Source organism: Humulus lupulus, chromosome 3 (assembly GCF_963169125.1).
Source record: "Humulus lupulus chromosome 3, drHumLupu1.1, whole genome shotgun sequence".
Taxonomy (NCBI): Eukaryota; Viridiplantae; Streptophyta; class Magnoliopsida; order Rosales; family Cannabaceae; genus Humulus; species Humulus lupulus.
The window spans coordinates 124,955,444-124,969,501 of NC_084795.1; the positions used below are offsets into that span (position 1 = coordinate 124,955,444).

At 42.7% G+C, this 14,058-nt stretch overlaps 1 protein-coding gene and 1 long non-coding RNA gene across 4 annotated transcripts in view; one reads left to right on the forward strand and one right to left on the reverse strand.

The window, feature by feature from the left end:
• LOC133821339 (uncharacterized) lies at positions 1-1,258 on the forward strand. Of its 3 annotated transcripts, none has more exons than XR_009887491.1 (3): positions 1-182; positions 501-744; positions 1,156-1,258. It is a non-coding gene; the product is annotated as an uncharacterized LOC133821339 (long non-coding RNA). The 3 variants fall into 3 exon arrangements; XR_009887492.1 differs by having other exon boundaries at positions 1-178; XR_009887493.1 differs by lacking the exon at positions 1-182 and adding an exon at positions 258-318.
• A 92-nt stretch (positions 1,259-1,350) lies between these two features.
• The window catches only part of LOC133825012 (uncharacterized), a 31,479-nt gene continuing 18,771 nt past the window's right edge, over positions 1,351-14,058 (reverse strand). Inside the window, exon 6 of the mRNA XM_062258016.1 lies at positions 1,351-1,617. Within this exon, the coding sequence (XP_062114000.1) occupies positions 1,351-1,617 (267 nt within the window). The remainder of the gene's footprint in view (positions 1,618-14,058) is intronic.

Genomic DNA, 14,058 nt, shown 5'->3' on the forward strand with positions numbered 1-14,058 from the left:
TATTATCATCGTTGCACAGTCCAAAAGTTCATACAAATAAAAATATTTGCACGAGCCTAAGTGTCACAACTACTTTTGGTGTATATATACACATGGATATGATAATAGTGATTTGAAGAATTTGTCAAAAAAAAAAAAATAGTGATTTGAAGAAGAAAGAAGCAAACTTGACAGAGGCGTATGTGGTCCTGGACAATTTTATTTTACTCTTCTTTGTTAGTTTGATTACTTTACATGTGAAAGCACTTGACTCTTTTTCTGAGCTTTGTTGGTATCTGGGAATTTAGTACTATGAATAATCCATTGACATGTATTCTGGTTGGTTGTTTTTGCTAGATTAATTATATATAGAATCAATCTTGTACCAAAAGAAGAATAAAAATATATTTTAGAATCAAGAGAGTCAAACAAACTCGATCCGAGTTGATTTTATTTTATTTTGTCTTTGGTGTCAAAACTATATGTATAGATATATGGTTGATGGTGGTGAGTTTATGCAGGGTTGCAAGGGAAGCGTAATATGGACAGGCATGGAGATGATGATGGTGATTGTGAGGTGGTGGAGACTCAAGAGCTGTGGGATGGGAAGGAGATCTGAAGGTATTGGTCAGAGGTATCTGTGTCTGTCACCGATGATAAGAGCTTCTCCACTACTCAGCCTCTTTTGCTGAAGAGGAGAAACACCACTTCCCAAATTGCCATAGTTGGCTCCAATCTCTATTCCATCGAGAGTCTTGACTATGAGTAAGTATACCCACTTCTTCAAAAAAAAATTAACTGCTAAAACTCTGATGAGTAGATCAACCCATTTCTTCTTCTTCTTCGTAAGGTGCCAGAGTCAGATTAACAAGTCAAAACCCGACAAGCCAAATAATTCTAGGAAAATTCCTTTAAGTTATTGCTGCAATTTTTGAGAATTGTTAGTGGAAATAACATTTATTTTTTGTATGTAATGTATTTTGGGCTCATATTACATTTTGATTTGTGTTTGAGAATGAATAGTTGTTTGAGTTTTATTATACTTCTAAAAGTGAGATTCTGTTGGAATTATTAACTGGAATTGTTTGCTATTTTCTTTTTATTAAGTTAATTTCTCTTTTTCTTTTTTTTTTCATGAGGCTAATAACAAAACAAGTTTCAATCATTTGAATTCAGGATTGCTGAAAATGAACTCTTTAAGCAGGATTGGAGATCAAAGAAGAAAAAGCAAATATTTCAAAATGTACTGCTCATGTGGGCATTTGCTCTTCTCATTGGACTCGGAACTAGACTAGTATATATATATCTGAAATTATAATATATATATTTATATAAGCAAACAAATAAAAAAAAAGAAGCAATATATATGCCTCAACCCACGGCTGGAACCGTGAGCAACCAGCACCGCCGGAGCCGAGAACCTGCACCGCCGGAGAGCCTACTGGAGCCGAGACCTGCGCCACCGTGAGTGCTAGAGCCGTGCGCCGCCATGAGTGCTAGAACGTTGGAACCGCCGTCGACGCCGCCGAGAATGCTGGAACGCCACTGCCGTTCATCTCCTTCAGCCTTGGTCATGCTGTTCAGCCGTTCATCTCCTTCAGTACTGTGTGGCTGCTGTGGGTTTGAGTATATGTAACCCTATAAAACCCCAAATGTGTATAGTTATTTAAGTATATATGTGTAATCCGAAATATATGGCTGTTTTTGAGAGTTTTACTTAAAATATTTAAGGGCTTGCTTTGGGAGTCCTTAATACTTTTTTAGGACTCGCAGCGAGTCCTAAAAAAGTATTAAGGACTCCCAAAGAAAGTCCTTAAAATTATTAAGTAAGACAATTTTTTTTTAGCTCAGATTTTTTAGGACTCGCAAATTCTTATAGGACACTCATTGCGAGTCCTAAAAGAGTATTAAGGACTCCCAAAGCAAGTCCTTAAAAATATTAAGTAAAACACTTATTTTTATAGCCCAGATTTTTTTAGGTATCGCATTTTCTTTTAGGACACTCATTGCGAGTCCTAAATTGCGTTTTTTCAGGACTCTCAATGAGTGTCCTAAAAGCTTCATAAATATTTTTAAGGACTTGCATTTATGTGCATGTCCTAAAAAAGTGTCCCGTAAAGGGTATTTTTTTGTAGTGCACTAAACATGTAAGAGATTGGGTTAAAAAGATTTTGGTTTCAAAAGTTTCATTTTATATAATTAAACTATTACATGCACAGGATCCTAGAAGAAACAGAGTTAAAAGTTAATTTACAGACTCCCGAAAACACAAAAACAAAGGTTAGCCATACTAAGGGAAAATAGACAATTTCTGAGTCTCGCGTCCCTGTCTAAACCTCAATTGTGGCGGCTGAGCAGCTGGCTATGTACATTTTGCTCGCAGAGCTCTCCAATCAAGGCTGATCAAGCTTACCCTTGCCTTTACCTGCCCCACATACCCGTGAGCCAAGGCCCAGCAAGAAAACATCATATACAACACAATCAAAGATATCAGACAATTAGTTCATTAAGCATGAGCTTTCATCAAATAATCCACAATAGACATTCAGCACATATGTTCAGATCTAAGATGCAATCAATCATTTATATCACCCATATCACATAATATTCAGGGCCGACGACTTAGGCCGCACCCTCTGTTTAACTCACTGACTCCGGCCCGCTTAAACCGAGCTCAGTGCATAATAAGTTGTCCTCGGCTACCAGTGGCCGAGCCGCGCCCTATGCGCTAGTGTAACCCTTGGCACCCTTAGGTCGTTGGTTCTCTAATTAGCTTGCATGGCATAATACCATCTTTTCAAGCATTTACAATAGGGAACCCTTAGTCCCGTCACATATATTCAACCAGGTGCAGTTTTCTTACCTTTAGTCTTTACGGTTATTGATTATGAGCAACACTCCTCAAGCACGATCTGTTCCCGCGCTTAAGCTTTTATCACCTAGTCACAACCAAAGTATAGGGTTCCATTAATATTCAAATATAGGTTTCTAGTTACAAAACTAACTCCCGGGAATCCGAATTCCACCAAGCACGGTGGTGAAACCAATCTCGAGCATACTAGACCACATTCCCATGCCTAAAATCCCCAAAAGTTCATGTACACAACTAAGGGCTGTGACCCTTGAAGCTTAGCTGCGGCCCTAGCCTCAAAACAGAACCAAGGATCATCCTGGGCAAAGACACGCGCCGCGGCCCTTGCTTTGGGCGCTGCAGCGCCCACCCTTGGCCGAGCCTCCTTGGCTTTTCTTCATCCTAGGGCCGCAGCACTCTAGAACAGAGCCGCGGCCCTTCCCTTCGTGCCCAGAAAACCCACCATTTTAAAGCTCAAAACCTCGGCCAAAACCACCCCTAAGCTCCCTACTTAAACACCCAACATTACCAAAGCTTATAAACCAACTTAAGCCACACAATTCAACAGAAAATTCAACTTAAAACTCATAGAAATCCCACTCTTAATCACTGAAACTTTAAGAACATAACCACTCAAACTAACTAGTCAAAAACCCAAACTTAAACCACTAATTCATAAATTTAAGCTTACCTTGTTAATGGAGTCCTTCCTCTAACCAAGACCCAGCTGATTCCCAATGGTTTCCAACTCAAGTTCCACCCTAAACATCAATTGGACAACATCCTCAACAACCAGTTGAAAACTCAAGGTTAAACTTCAGAAAACACATAGTTTAAATCCTTACCTTAACCTTGATTTAGTTCTTGATTAATTCCTGAGCTAAGCCTTCAAATCCCCACCTCTATTCTCAGAAATTTCCCAGCTTGATTCAACTTTGATTTCAGTGTTCCTTTTAGCCTTGTGTTTCCTTGAGAGAGAGAAAAAGAGCTGGGAAAGAGTCGGTTTATTTTCCTTCTAAGGGTTTCCTTATGTTTATCTTACCCGCTAAGTTAATTCCCAAGGCTCGGGGTGCCGGAATCGTCCCCGAGGGAAAAATGGTAAAATCCCCCAGTATTCCCATCTAGACTTCATATCTTCAAATATATCCCCATATATTTATTTTCATAACCCGATAGTCCAAATCACTACCCAATACTTAAAATACCCCTGACTTATCCAAAGTCAGCTGTTGAGCCCTGTTGTGACTTTTCCCTGCTAACTAGCCCTAGGATTGCCTCGAGTCGTGCTCTGCAAACCTACCCACATAATAATGTGGTTCTCACATTTATCACATATATATCATATTATCATAAAAAAAACATTACTAAACATATAATTACACATTTAAGTCACATAATAATCCAGCAATGCCCTCCTGGCACACTAATCAAGGCCCTTAAGCCTCATTAGTGAATTTGGGTCGTTACAACTATCCCCTCCTAATGAGAATTTTGTCCTCGAAATTTACCTGAATAGCTCGGGATACTGATCCCGCATCGCTGTCTCTAACTCCCAGGTCGCTTCTTCGACCTTGCTATTCCTCCATAACACTTTCACTAATGGTATCGTCTTATTTCGCAAGACTTTGTCCTTCCGATCCAAAATCTGAACTGGTCTCTCCTCGTAGGACAAGTTTGTCTACAAGTCCATGTCTTCATACCTCTCAACACATGTGTTGTATCAGAAACATACTTCCGTAACATAGAGACATGGAATACATTATGAACTCCTGATAGCGACGGTGGCAAGGCCAGCCTATAAGCCACCTATCCAATCCTCTCTAGGATCTCAAAAGGTCCAACAAACTGAGGGCTCAACTTGCCCTTCACTCCAAACCTCTTCACCCCTCTCAGTGGTGAAACTCGCAGAAACACGTGGTCCCCAACCTGGAACTCCACCTCCCTACGCTTAGGATCATCATAGCTTTTCTGCCTACTCTGTGAGGCAAGCATTCTAGCTCGAATCTTCTCAATAGCCTCATTAGTCTTCTGAACCATATCTGGCCCCAAATACCTTTTCTCACCCATCTCATCCCAGTGAATGGGCGATCTGCACTTTCTTCCATACAACATCTCATAAGTAGCCACTCCGATCGTGGACTGATAACTGTTGTTATATGAAAATTCATTCAATGGGAGATACTTACTCCATGAACCCTCGAAGTCAATCACTCATGCCCTAAGCATGTCCTCCAATACCTGAATCGTTCTCTCAGACTGTCCATCAGTCCGAGGATGAAAAGTTGTGCTAAACTTCAGTTGAGTCCCCATGGCTCTTTGCAGAGCTCCCCAAAACTTGGAGGTAAAGATAGGGTCTCGATTAGATACTATAGACTTTGGAACCCCATGGAGACGAACTATCTCCCTCACATATAGCTCTGCATACTGTTCCACTGAATAAGTCGACCTCACTGGCAGAAAATGAGCTTACTTGGTGTATCTGTCCACTATCACCCACACCGAGTCATGAAGTCCAACTGTCTTGGGTAACCCTCCTATGAAATCCATCGTAATATCCTCCCATTTCCACTCTGGGATACCCAAAGGCTGAAGCAACCCCACTGGTCGCTGATGCTCAGCCTTAACCTGCTGACATATTAAACATCTAAACACATACTCTACCACATCCTTCTTCATCCTGGGCCACCAATACAATGGTCGCAGATCCTGATACATCTTTGTGGTATCCGGATGAAGGGAGTATGGCATAGTGTCAGACTCATCCAATATCTCTCGTCTAATCCCCTCATCTACCGGAACACATATCCGTCCCTGATATCAGAGCAAACCTGTCTCAGAAATTGAATAATCCTTAGCTGTCCCCGATAAGACATGCTGCCTAACTTCCTGCAACTGTACATCCACTAACTGACCCTCCTTGATCTGCTCTAACAGGGTCGACTGCAAAGTGATATTAGCTAACTGGCCTACCACCAGTTCTATCCTTGCCCTGACCATCTCATCAGCCAATTCCCTTGAGATCTGGATGGAACTATACAACTGTCTTGGGCCCCTCCGGCTCAACGCATCTACCACCACGTTGGCTTTCCCCGGGTGGTAAAGGATGTCACAGTCATAATCCTTAACCAACTCCAACCAACGTCTATGTCTCATATTCAGATCCTTCTGGGTAAAGAAATACTTCAGACTCTTATGATCAGTGTATATTTTGCACTTCTCTCCATACAGATAATGATGCCACACCTTTAGTGCGAATACCACTGCTGCTAACTCCAAATCATGAGTTGGATACCGCTGCTCATACTCCTTCAGCTGCCGAGATGCATAGCCTATAACTTTCTCATTCTGCATCAGCATGAAACCTAAACCCATCCTCGACGCATCACAATAGACCACAAACTTTCCTTCGTCCGAAGGAAGACTCAACACAGGTGCAGAAATAAGTCGTCGCTTTAATTCTTAAAAGCTGTTCTCACACTACTCTGTCCAAACAAACTTCTGATTCTTCCTTGTTAACTCCGTCATCGGTGAAGAAATCTTTGAGAACCCCTCTGCAAGCCGCTTGTAGTAATCGGCCAACCCAAGGAAACTTCGCACCTCCGAGGCGTTCCTTGGCCTCGGCCAATCCCTAACTGCTTCTACCTTGGATGGATCCACCTTAATCCCTTCTGCCCCCACCATGTGTCCAAGGAAAGTCACCTCCGGCAACCAAAACTCACACTTCTTAAACTTAGCGTACAACTGATGCTCCCTCAACCTCTGCAAAACCTGTCAGAGATGCTGCTCATGCTCTGCCTCTAAACTGGAGTATACCAAAATGTCGTCCATGAAGACAATGACAAACTAATCCAAGAAGTCCTTGAACACCCTGTTCATTAGGTCCATGAAGGCTGCTGGGGCATTGGTCAGACCAAGAACTCATAATGCCCATACCGTGTCCGGAAGGCCCTCTTCGGTATATACTCATCCTTGATCCACAGCTGGTGATAACCAGATCGAAGATCAATCTTTGAGAACACTATCTTTCCCTGCAGCTGATCGAACAAGTCATCAATCCTTGGTAGAGGGAACTTATTCTAAATACTCAACTTGTTCAATTCTCTGTAATCTATGCACATCCTCAAGGTCCCATCCTTCTTCTTAACAAACAACACTGGAGCGCCCCATGGAGAATAACTAGGCCTGATGAAACCCAAATCCAGAAGTTCTTGCAGCTATATCTTCAACTCTTTCAGTTCCGCTGGTGCCATTCTATATGATGTCCTAGATACTGGTTCTGTCCTCGGTGCCAATTCAATCTCAAACTGAATCTCCCTACGCGGCGGAAACCCTGGTAGATCCTCAAGAAATACTTCTAAAAACTCACACACCAATCTGGTCTCTCCCGGCCCTGCCGGTATAACTCTAGCAGTATCCACTACACTGGCCAGAAAACCTATGTATCCCCCCTGCAACAAGTCTCTGGCTCTTAATGCCAAAATCATAGGTACGCGGGGTCCAGACACCGCACCCACAAAGACAAAAGGGTCCTCGCCCTCAGGCTCAAAAGTAACCATCTTCTTCCTGCAATCAATCGTAGCTCCATACCTGGCCAACCAATCCATCCCTAAGATCATATCAAAATCCTCCACATCTAGCTCAATCAAATCCACCGAAAGTTCTCTACTATCAACAACCACTGGCAGTGCCCTAATCAATCTCCTAGAAACTACCAGTTCCCCTGTAGGCAATAAAGTCCTAAACCCTTCAGTCCGATACTCACTAGGTCTACACAATCTATCAATCACTCTACTAGAAACAAAAGAATGTGTAGCACCAAAATCAATCAATACTGAAAAAGGGAAGCCAGTGCTAGAAAGCTGACCTGTCACCACCGAGGGACTAGCCTCAGCCTCTGCCTGGGTCAAGGTGAATACTCGAGCTAGAGTCAAGCTATCCACCTTTCCTGCTTCACCTTTCTTCACCGTTGGGCAGTCTTTCTTGAGATGCCCCACTGCCCCACACACAAAGCATGCCTTGGCCCGACACTCGTCCAGATGGCGTCTTCTATGCCTCAGGCACTCTGGATAGGTCCGCCATGCCTCGCCACCACCTTGACGACCACCCTTACCACCCCGACCCCTCCTATCAGGACCAGCAGTGATCGAAGTGTCAGGAGCCTTTCTCTTGAAGTCACTGAGGTCTCCACCCCTACCTGTCCCTGAATAAGGAGGCACCGCTCTACGGCCATCACGCCTCACTGCACTCTCCCTCCATATCTTATTCTCCGCTTCCTCAGCGGTAAGAGCCTTCTCAATGGCCTGGGCATAAGTTGTTCCATCAGGTACCGTTGTGATTCCGACATCTCGGGCTATCATAGCATTGAGCCTCCTGATGAATCGATCTTTCCTAGTAGCATCTATAGGCACAAGATCCAGTGCAAACTTCGCAAGCCTATCAAATTTTAGGGTATACTCAGGAACAGTCATATTGCCCTGCACCAGACTCACAAACTCATTGACCTTTGCTGCTCTAACAGCAACATTGTAATACTTTTGACTGAACAAATCTCTGAAACCTTCCCAACTCAGAGTAGTAACATCCCTGGTCTGCGATACCACTTCCCACCAGATGCGGGCATCCTCCCTCAACATATAAGTGGCGCAGGCCACTCTATCATGCCCCTCAATCCTCATAAAATCTAGAATTGTAGTGATCATAGTTAGCCATTGCTCGGCTTTCAATGGATCTGGTCCACCCTCAAATATTGGGGGTTGCTGCTTCCTGAACCGCTCATACAATGGCTCCCATCTGTTACCAATCTCCCTAGACTGCACAACCGATACCACTGCAGGTAGTACAATAGGGGCAACACTCCCTGATGGAGCTTGCTGTCGCAGGATACGGATCTGCTCGTCCTGACTCTGTAATCGAGCCTGCATATCTGCCATTAACTGCTGCCAGTTCTCGAGGACTGGCAGAGGATTTTGGCCCTGATCATCACTCCCGGTCCCAGACCTAGTGCCGGCTAGTCGTGTAGATTTTCTTGGACGCGTAGCTATCCAAGTCAATCTGCAAATAACGACTCGGCAGTCAGACCATGATGATAGGGTAAAACTTCTCCAAGAATCATCAATAGAGCATAACCAACCACACACAACATATAAGCATCCATTCTCATGCACTGGCTGCTAATAAGCACGCCCCCAATCTCATTACACCTTAGCTATAAAACAGGTATTCATCCATGCACAATATGCAATTAACCATCCATATATTCATGTACATGCACGACAATGCAAATAAACACGCCTCAATATTCTCACACAACAGTCAAGGGCCAGGCCCTATCAGTATCTCATGCTTCCTAATAATCCAGTAAATAACAACATTCATAGCTCATTTCAGGCACATAAGCAGATAAACACGTATACACATTACCGAACCCTGATTTGAGCTTGTCTCTAGTAACAAATGTACATGTCCAGCTTGTCTTCAGGAACCCTTAAACCTAGGATGCTCTGATACCAAGTTGTAACGCTCTGGATAACCAAGACCGCTACACGGTGTACTTATAAAGGTGCAAGACTTGCTAATCAAGTCATTAGTTTTAAAAACATGTCACTAAACATGTAAGTGCTAGGGTTAAAAAGATTTTGGTTTCAAAAGTTTCATTTTATATAATTAAACTATTACATGCACGGGATCCCAGAAAAAACAGAGTTAAAAGTTAATTTACAGACTCCCAAAAACACAAAAACAAAGGTTAGCCATACTAAGGCAAAATAGACAATTTCTGAGTCTCGCGTCCCTGTCTAAACCTCAACCGTGGCGGCTGAGCAGCTGGCTATGTACATTTTGCTCGCAGAGCTCTCCAATCAAGGCTGATCAAGCTTACCTTTGCCTTTACCAGCACCACGTAGCACCCGTGAGCCAAGGCCCAGCAAGAAAACATCATATACAACACAATCAGAGATATCAGACACTTAGTTCATTAAGCATGAGCTCTCATCAAATAATCCACAATAGAAATTCATCATATATGTTCAGATCTAAGATGCAATCAATCATTTATATCACCCATATCACATAATATTCAGGGCCGACGACTTAGGCCGCACCCTCTGTTTAACCCATTGACTGTACCCCGCTTAAATCGAGCTCAGTGCATAATAAGCTGTCCTCGGCTACCAGTGGCCAAGCCGCACCTTGTGCGCTAGTGTAACCCTTGGCGCCCTTAGGCCGTTGGTTCACGAAATAGCTTGCATGGCATAATACCATCTTTTCAAGCATTTAAAATAGGGAACCCTTAGTCCCATCACATATATTCAACCAGGTGCAATTTCCTTACCCTTAGTCTTTACGATTATTGATTATGAGCAACACTCCTCAAGCACGACCCGTTCCCGAGCCTAAGCTTTTATCACCTAGTCACAACAAAGGTATAGGGTTCCATTAATATTCAAATATAGGTTTCCGGTTACAAAACTAACTCCCGAGAATCCGAATTCCACCAAGCACGGTGGTGAAACCAATCCCGAGCATACTAGACCATATTCCCATTCCAAAAATCCCCAAAAGTTCATGTACACAACTAAGGGCTGCGGCCCTTGAAGCTTAGCCGCGACCCTAGCCTCAAAACAGAACCAAGGATCACCCTGGGCAAAGACACGTGCCGCGACCCTTGCTTTGGACGCCGCGGCGCCCATCCTTGGCCAAGCCTCCTTGGCTTTTCTTCATCCTAAGACCGCAGTGCTCTAGAACAGAGTCGCGGACCTTCCCTTCGCGCACAGAAAACCCACCATTTTAAAGCTCAAAACCTCGGCCAAAACCACCCCTAAGCTCCCTACGTCAACACCCAACATTACCAAAGCTTATAAACCAACTTAAGCCACACAATTCAACAGAAAATTCTACTTAAAACTCATAGAAATCCCACTCTTAATCACTGAAACTTTAAGAACATAACCACTCAAACTAACCAGTCAAAAACCCAAACTTAAACCACTAATTCATAAATTTAAGCTTACCTTGTTAATGGAGTCCTTCCTCTAACCAAAACCCAGCTGATTCCCAATGGTTTCCAACTCAAGTTCCACCCTAAACATCAATTGGACAACATCCTTAACAACCAGTTGAAAACTCAAGGTTAAACTTCAGAAAACACATAGTTTAAATCCTTACCTTAACCTTGATTTAGTTCTTGATTAATTCCTGAACTAAGCCTTCAAATCCCCACCTCAATTCTCAGAAATTTCCCAGCTTGATTCAACTTTGATTTCAGTGTTCCTTTTTTCCTTGTGTTTCCTTGAGGGAGAGAAAAGAGCTGAGAAAGAGTCAGTTTATTTTCCTTCTAAGGGTTTCCTTATGTTTATCTTACCCGCTAAGTTAATTCCCAAGGCTCGGGGTGCCGGAACCGTCCCCGAGGGAAAAATGGTAAAATCCCCCAGTATTCCCATCTAGACTTCCTATCTTCAAATATATCCCCATATATTTATTTTCATAACCCGATAGTCCAAATCACTACCCAATACTTAAAATACCCCTGACTTATCCAAAGTCAGCTGTTGAGCCCTGTTGTGACTTTTCCCCGCTAACTAGCCCTAGGATCGCCTCGAGTCGTGCTCTGCAAACCTACCCACATATTAATGTGGTTCCCACATTTATCACATATATATATATCATATTATCACAAAAAAATCATTACTAAACATATAATTACACATTTAAATCACATAATAATCCATAATGCCCTCCTGACACACTAATTAGCGAATTTGGGTCGTTACAGATAGGCTACCGAAAAGAAGATGCATCTTATTGATATAGGTAGTACCCATCAATCCATTTAAGCCCTCTTCAACTGTGTAGTCCCATACCTACACAGTCTTACAATAATCACACTTGACCTTCCCCAGGCGGTGTGGGATTGCACAGCTTTACCTGGTCTTTCCCCTTACGGATCACGGGATTCTGACTGTCACAATCACCCCCCCTTACGGGCCCGACGTCCCCGTCGGCCACACTTCCAGTTGGGTCAAGGCTCTGCTACCAAGTTGTAACACCCTGGATAGCCAAGACTATTACACTATGTGTTTATAAAGGTGCAAGACTTGCTAATCAATTCATTTAGTTAGAAATGTGTTACTGAAACTATAATTGAACTAGGGTTAAAATATTTCGGTTACATAAGTTACATTTCATATAATTTTACATTTTATACATGGGATCGCAAAAGAAATAGAGTTTTAAAGACAGTTTACAAAAATTCCAGGTTATAAACATGTAGTGGCCACTCTAAGGGCGAAACAGACATTTAGGCTTCTCCCTTCCTGTATCACTCCTCGGTCGTGGCGGTCGATCAGCTGACTATGTACATTCAGTCGCCGAAGCTCTCCAACTTAAGACTGGTCCACCTTGCTCTTCCCTTTACCTGCACCACGAAGCACCCGTGAGCTGAGGCCCAGCAAGAAACCATATAACAAAGCATAATCATCAATCGATCAACCAGATAACTCATAAAGCATAGTCATATATTCAACAATCCATAATATTCTCATAATCAGGCATTCAGCATGCCAAGTTCATCAAATTAACCTTAATAACCAATTCATATATTAACCAAGGTCGATGATCTTAGGTCGCATCCCCTATTTATCTCACTGACTCCGGCCCGCTTAAACCGAGCTCAGTGAATATTAAGTTGTCCTCAGCTACCAGTGGCCAAGCCACGCCCTGTGCGCAAATATTGATTCCGACACTCTTAGGCCGTTTATCACATGTCCCATGGCACAATACCATCTCATGACATCACATATATAGGGAGCTCTTAGTCCCAAACTTAACACATAACCGGGTGCAGTTTCTTACCTTTAGATTCCGATCGCTTGATTAGTGAAACTATCCCTCAAGCACGATCCCGTCCGAGCCTTAGCGTACACCTAGTCACAGCCATAAATTAGAAACATCACTAAACTTCAATTCCATAACCTAACCTCGGGACCAATCCCGAACCCTAGGGAAACCCTAATTCCACCAAACGGGGTGGTGGAATCAAACCCCGAGCCCCCGGGCAAAAACCCTAAGAATTAACCCAAAAATTCACTTCTGAAGGCAGGGTAGCGCTATAGTTCCATAAAGTGTGTGCTACAGCGCTTCAACCAAAGCCAAAGGCCCTTGAAAAACCCAAGCCTAGCGCTGTAGCACCCAAAGGCTAGCGCTACAGCGCTAGTCACAGAACCTTCAGCACCCTATTTTTCTTCCTTCGATTTTCCCTGAGCCAAAACTCTATAGAACCCCTCCAAACCTCAACCATACTTCAAAACAAGCCTACCAATTACTATATCTCACCCCACACAACCCAAAAACCTAAAACTTAGGCACATGCACCATCAAGCAAGGAAATCAATAATTGAACTTGAGAACTAAAAAACTCATTAGTTGAAACCAGACCTAACCCAGCAACTTATATATTCAAGCTCAGAATTTTTTACCATTGATGGGGAATTCGACCCTAGGTTTCCCTTAGTATCCTTCCAGCCTTTAGCTCCTCAATTCCTCAAGCTTAATTCCCTAGAATTCCCATCCAAAACTCAATTCAAACACAACTCATCAAAACCAAAAAAACTCAAACCAAACTTTAAACCAAACTTTAAACCATAACTTTATTTGGGAATTAACTGCAACTAACCCACTTGATCACCTCAAGAACCAAGGTCCCAATCCTAGCTTAAGTTCCCATTGAGTTATAGCTTCAAAAAATCCACAAGAAATGAAGAAAATGGTCAAAACTGAGTTAGAGAAAAGGATAGCTTATGAGTGATGTTTTTCCTTCTTTCTTTCCTCCTTCTTTTCTATCTTTTTTTTTCCTTCAGCTTCTCAAACATTCTAAATATTCTACTAAGGATAAAAGCAGAAATAACTCTTATCTATTATTAAATCCAATGACCATATTGCCCTCCCAATTATAACTAAACCTTTAAGTCATTCTAAGGGCATTTTGGTCATTGGTCCCAATTCCCGCTAATTCCTCGAGTGTTCCCAATAATCACCGCTTCCATCCCGACACCTAACTAATCACCAATTATATTCCTCAATATCAAATAGCCTCCAATATGTTTCCCAGATTCCCATAAATTCCCCCAGGCTCCCCCGAGCCGGGTATAAATCCCCTCTGTGACTTTTTTGCTAAACCGCTCACTAGGATCGCCTTGAGTCACAAGCTGCAGATATATCCACATAATAATGTG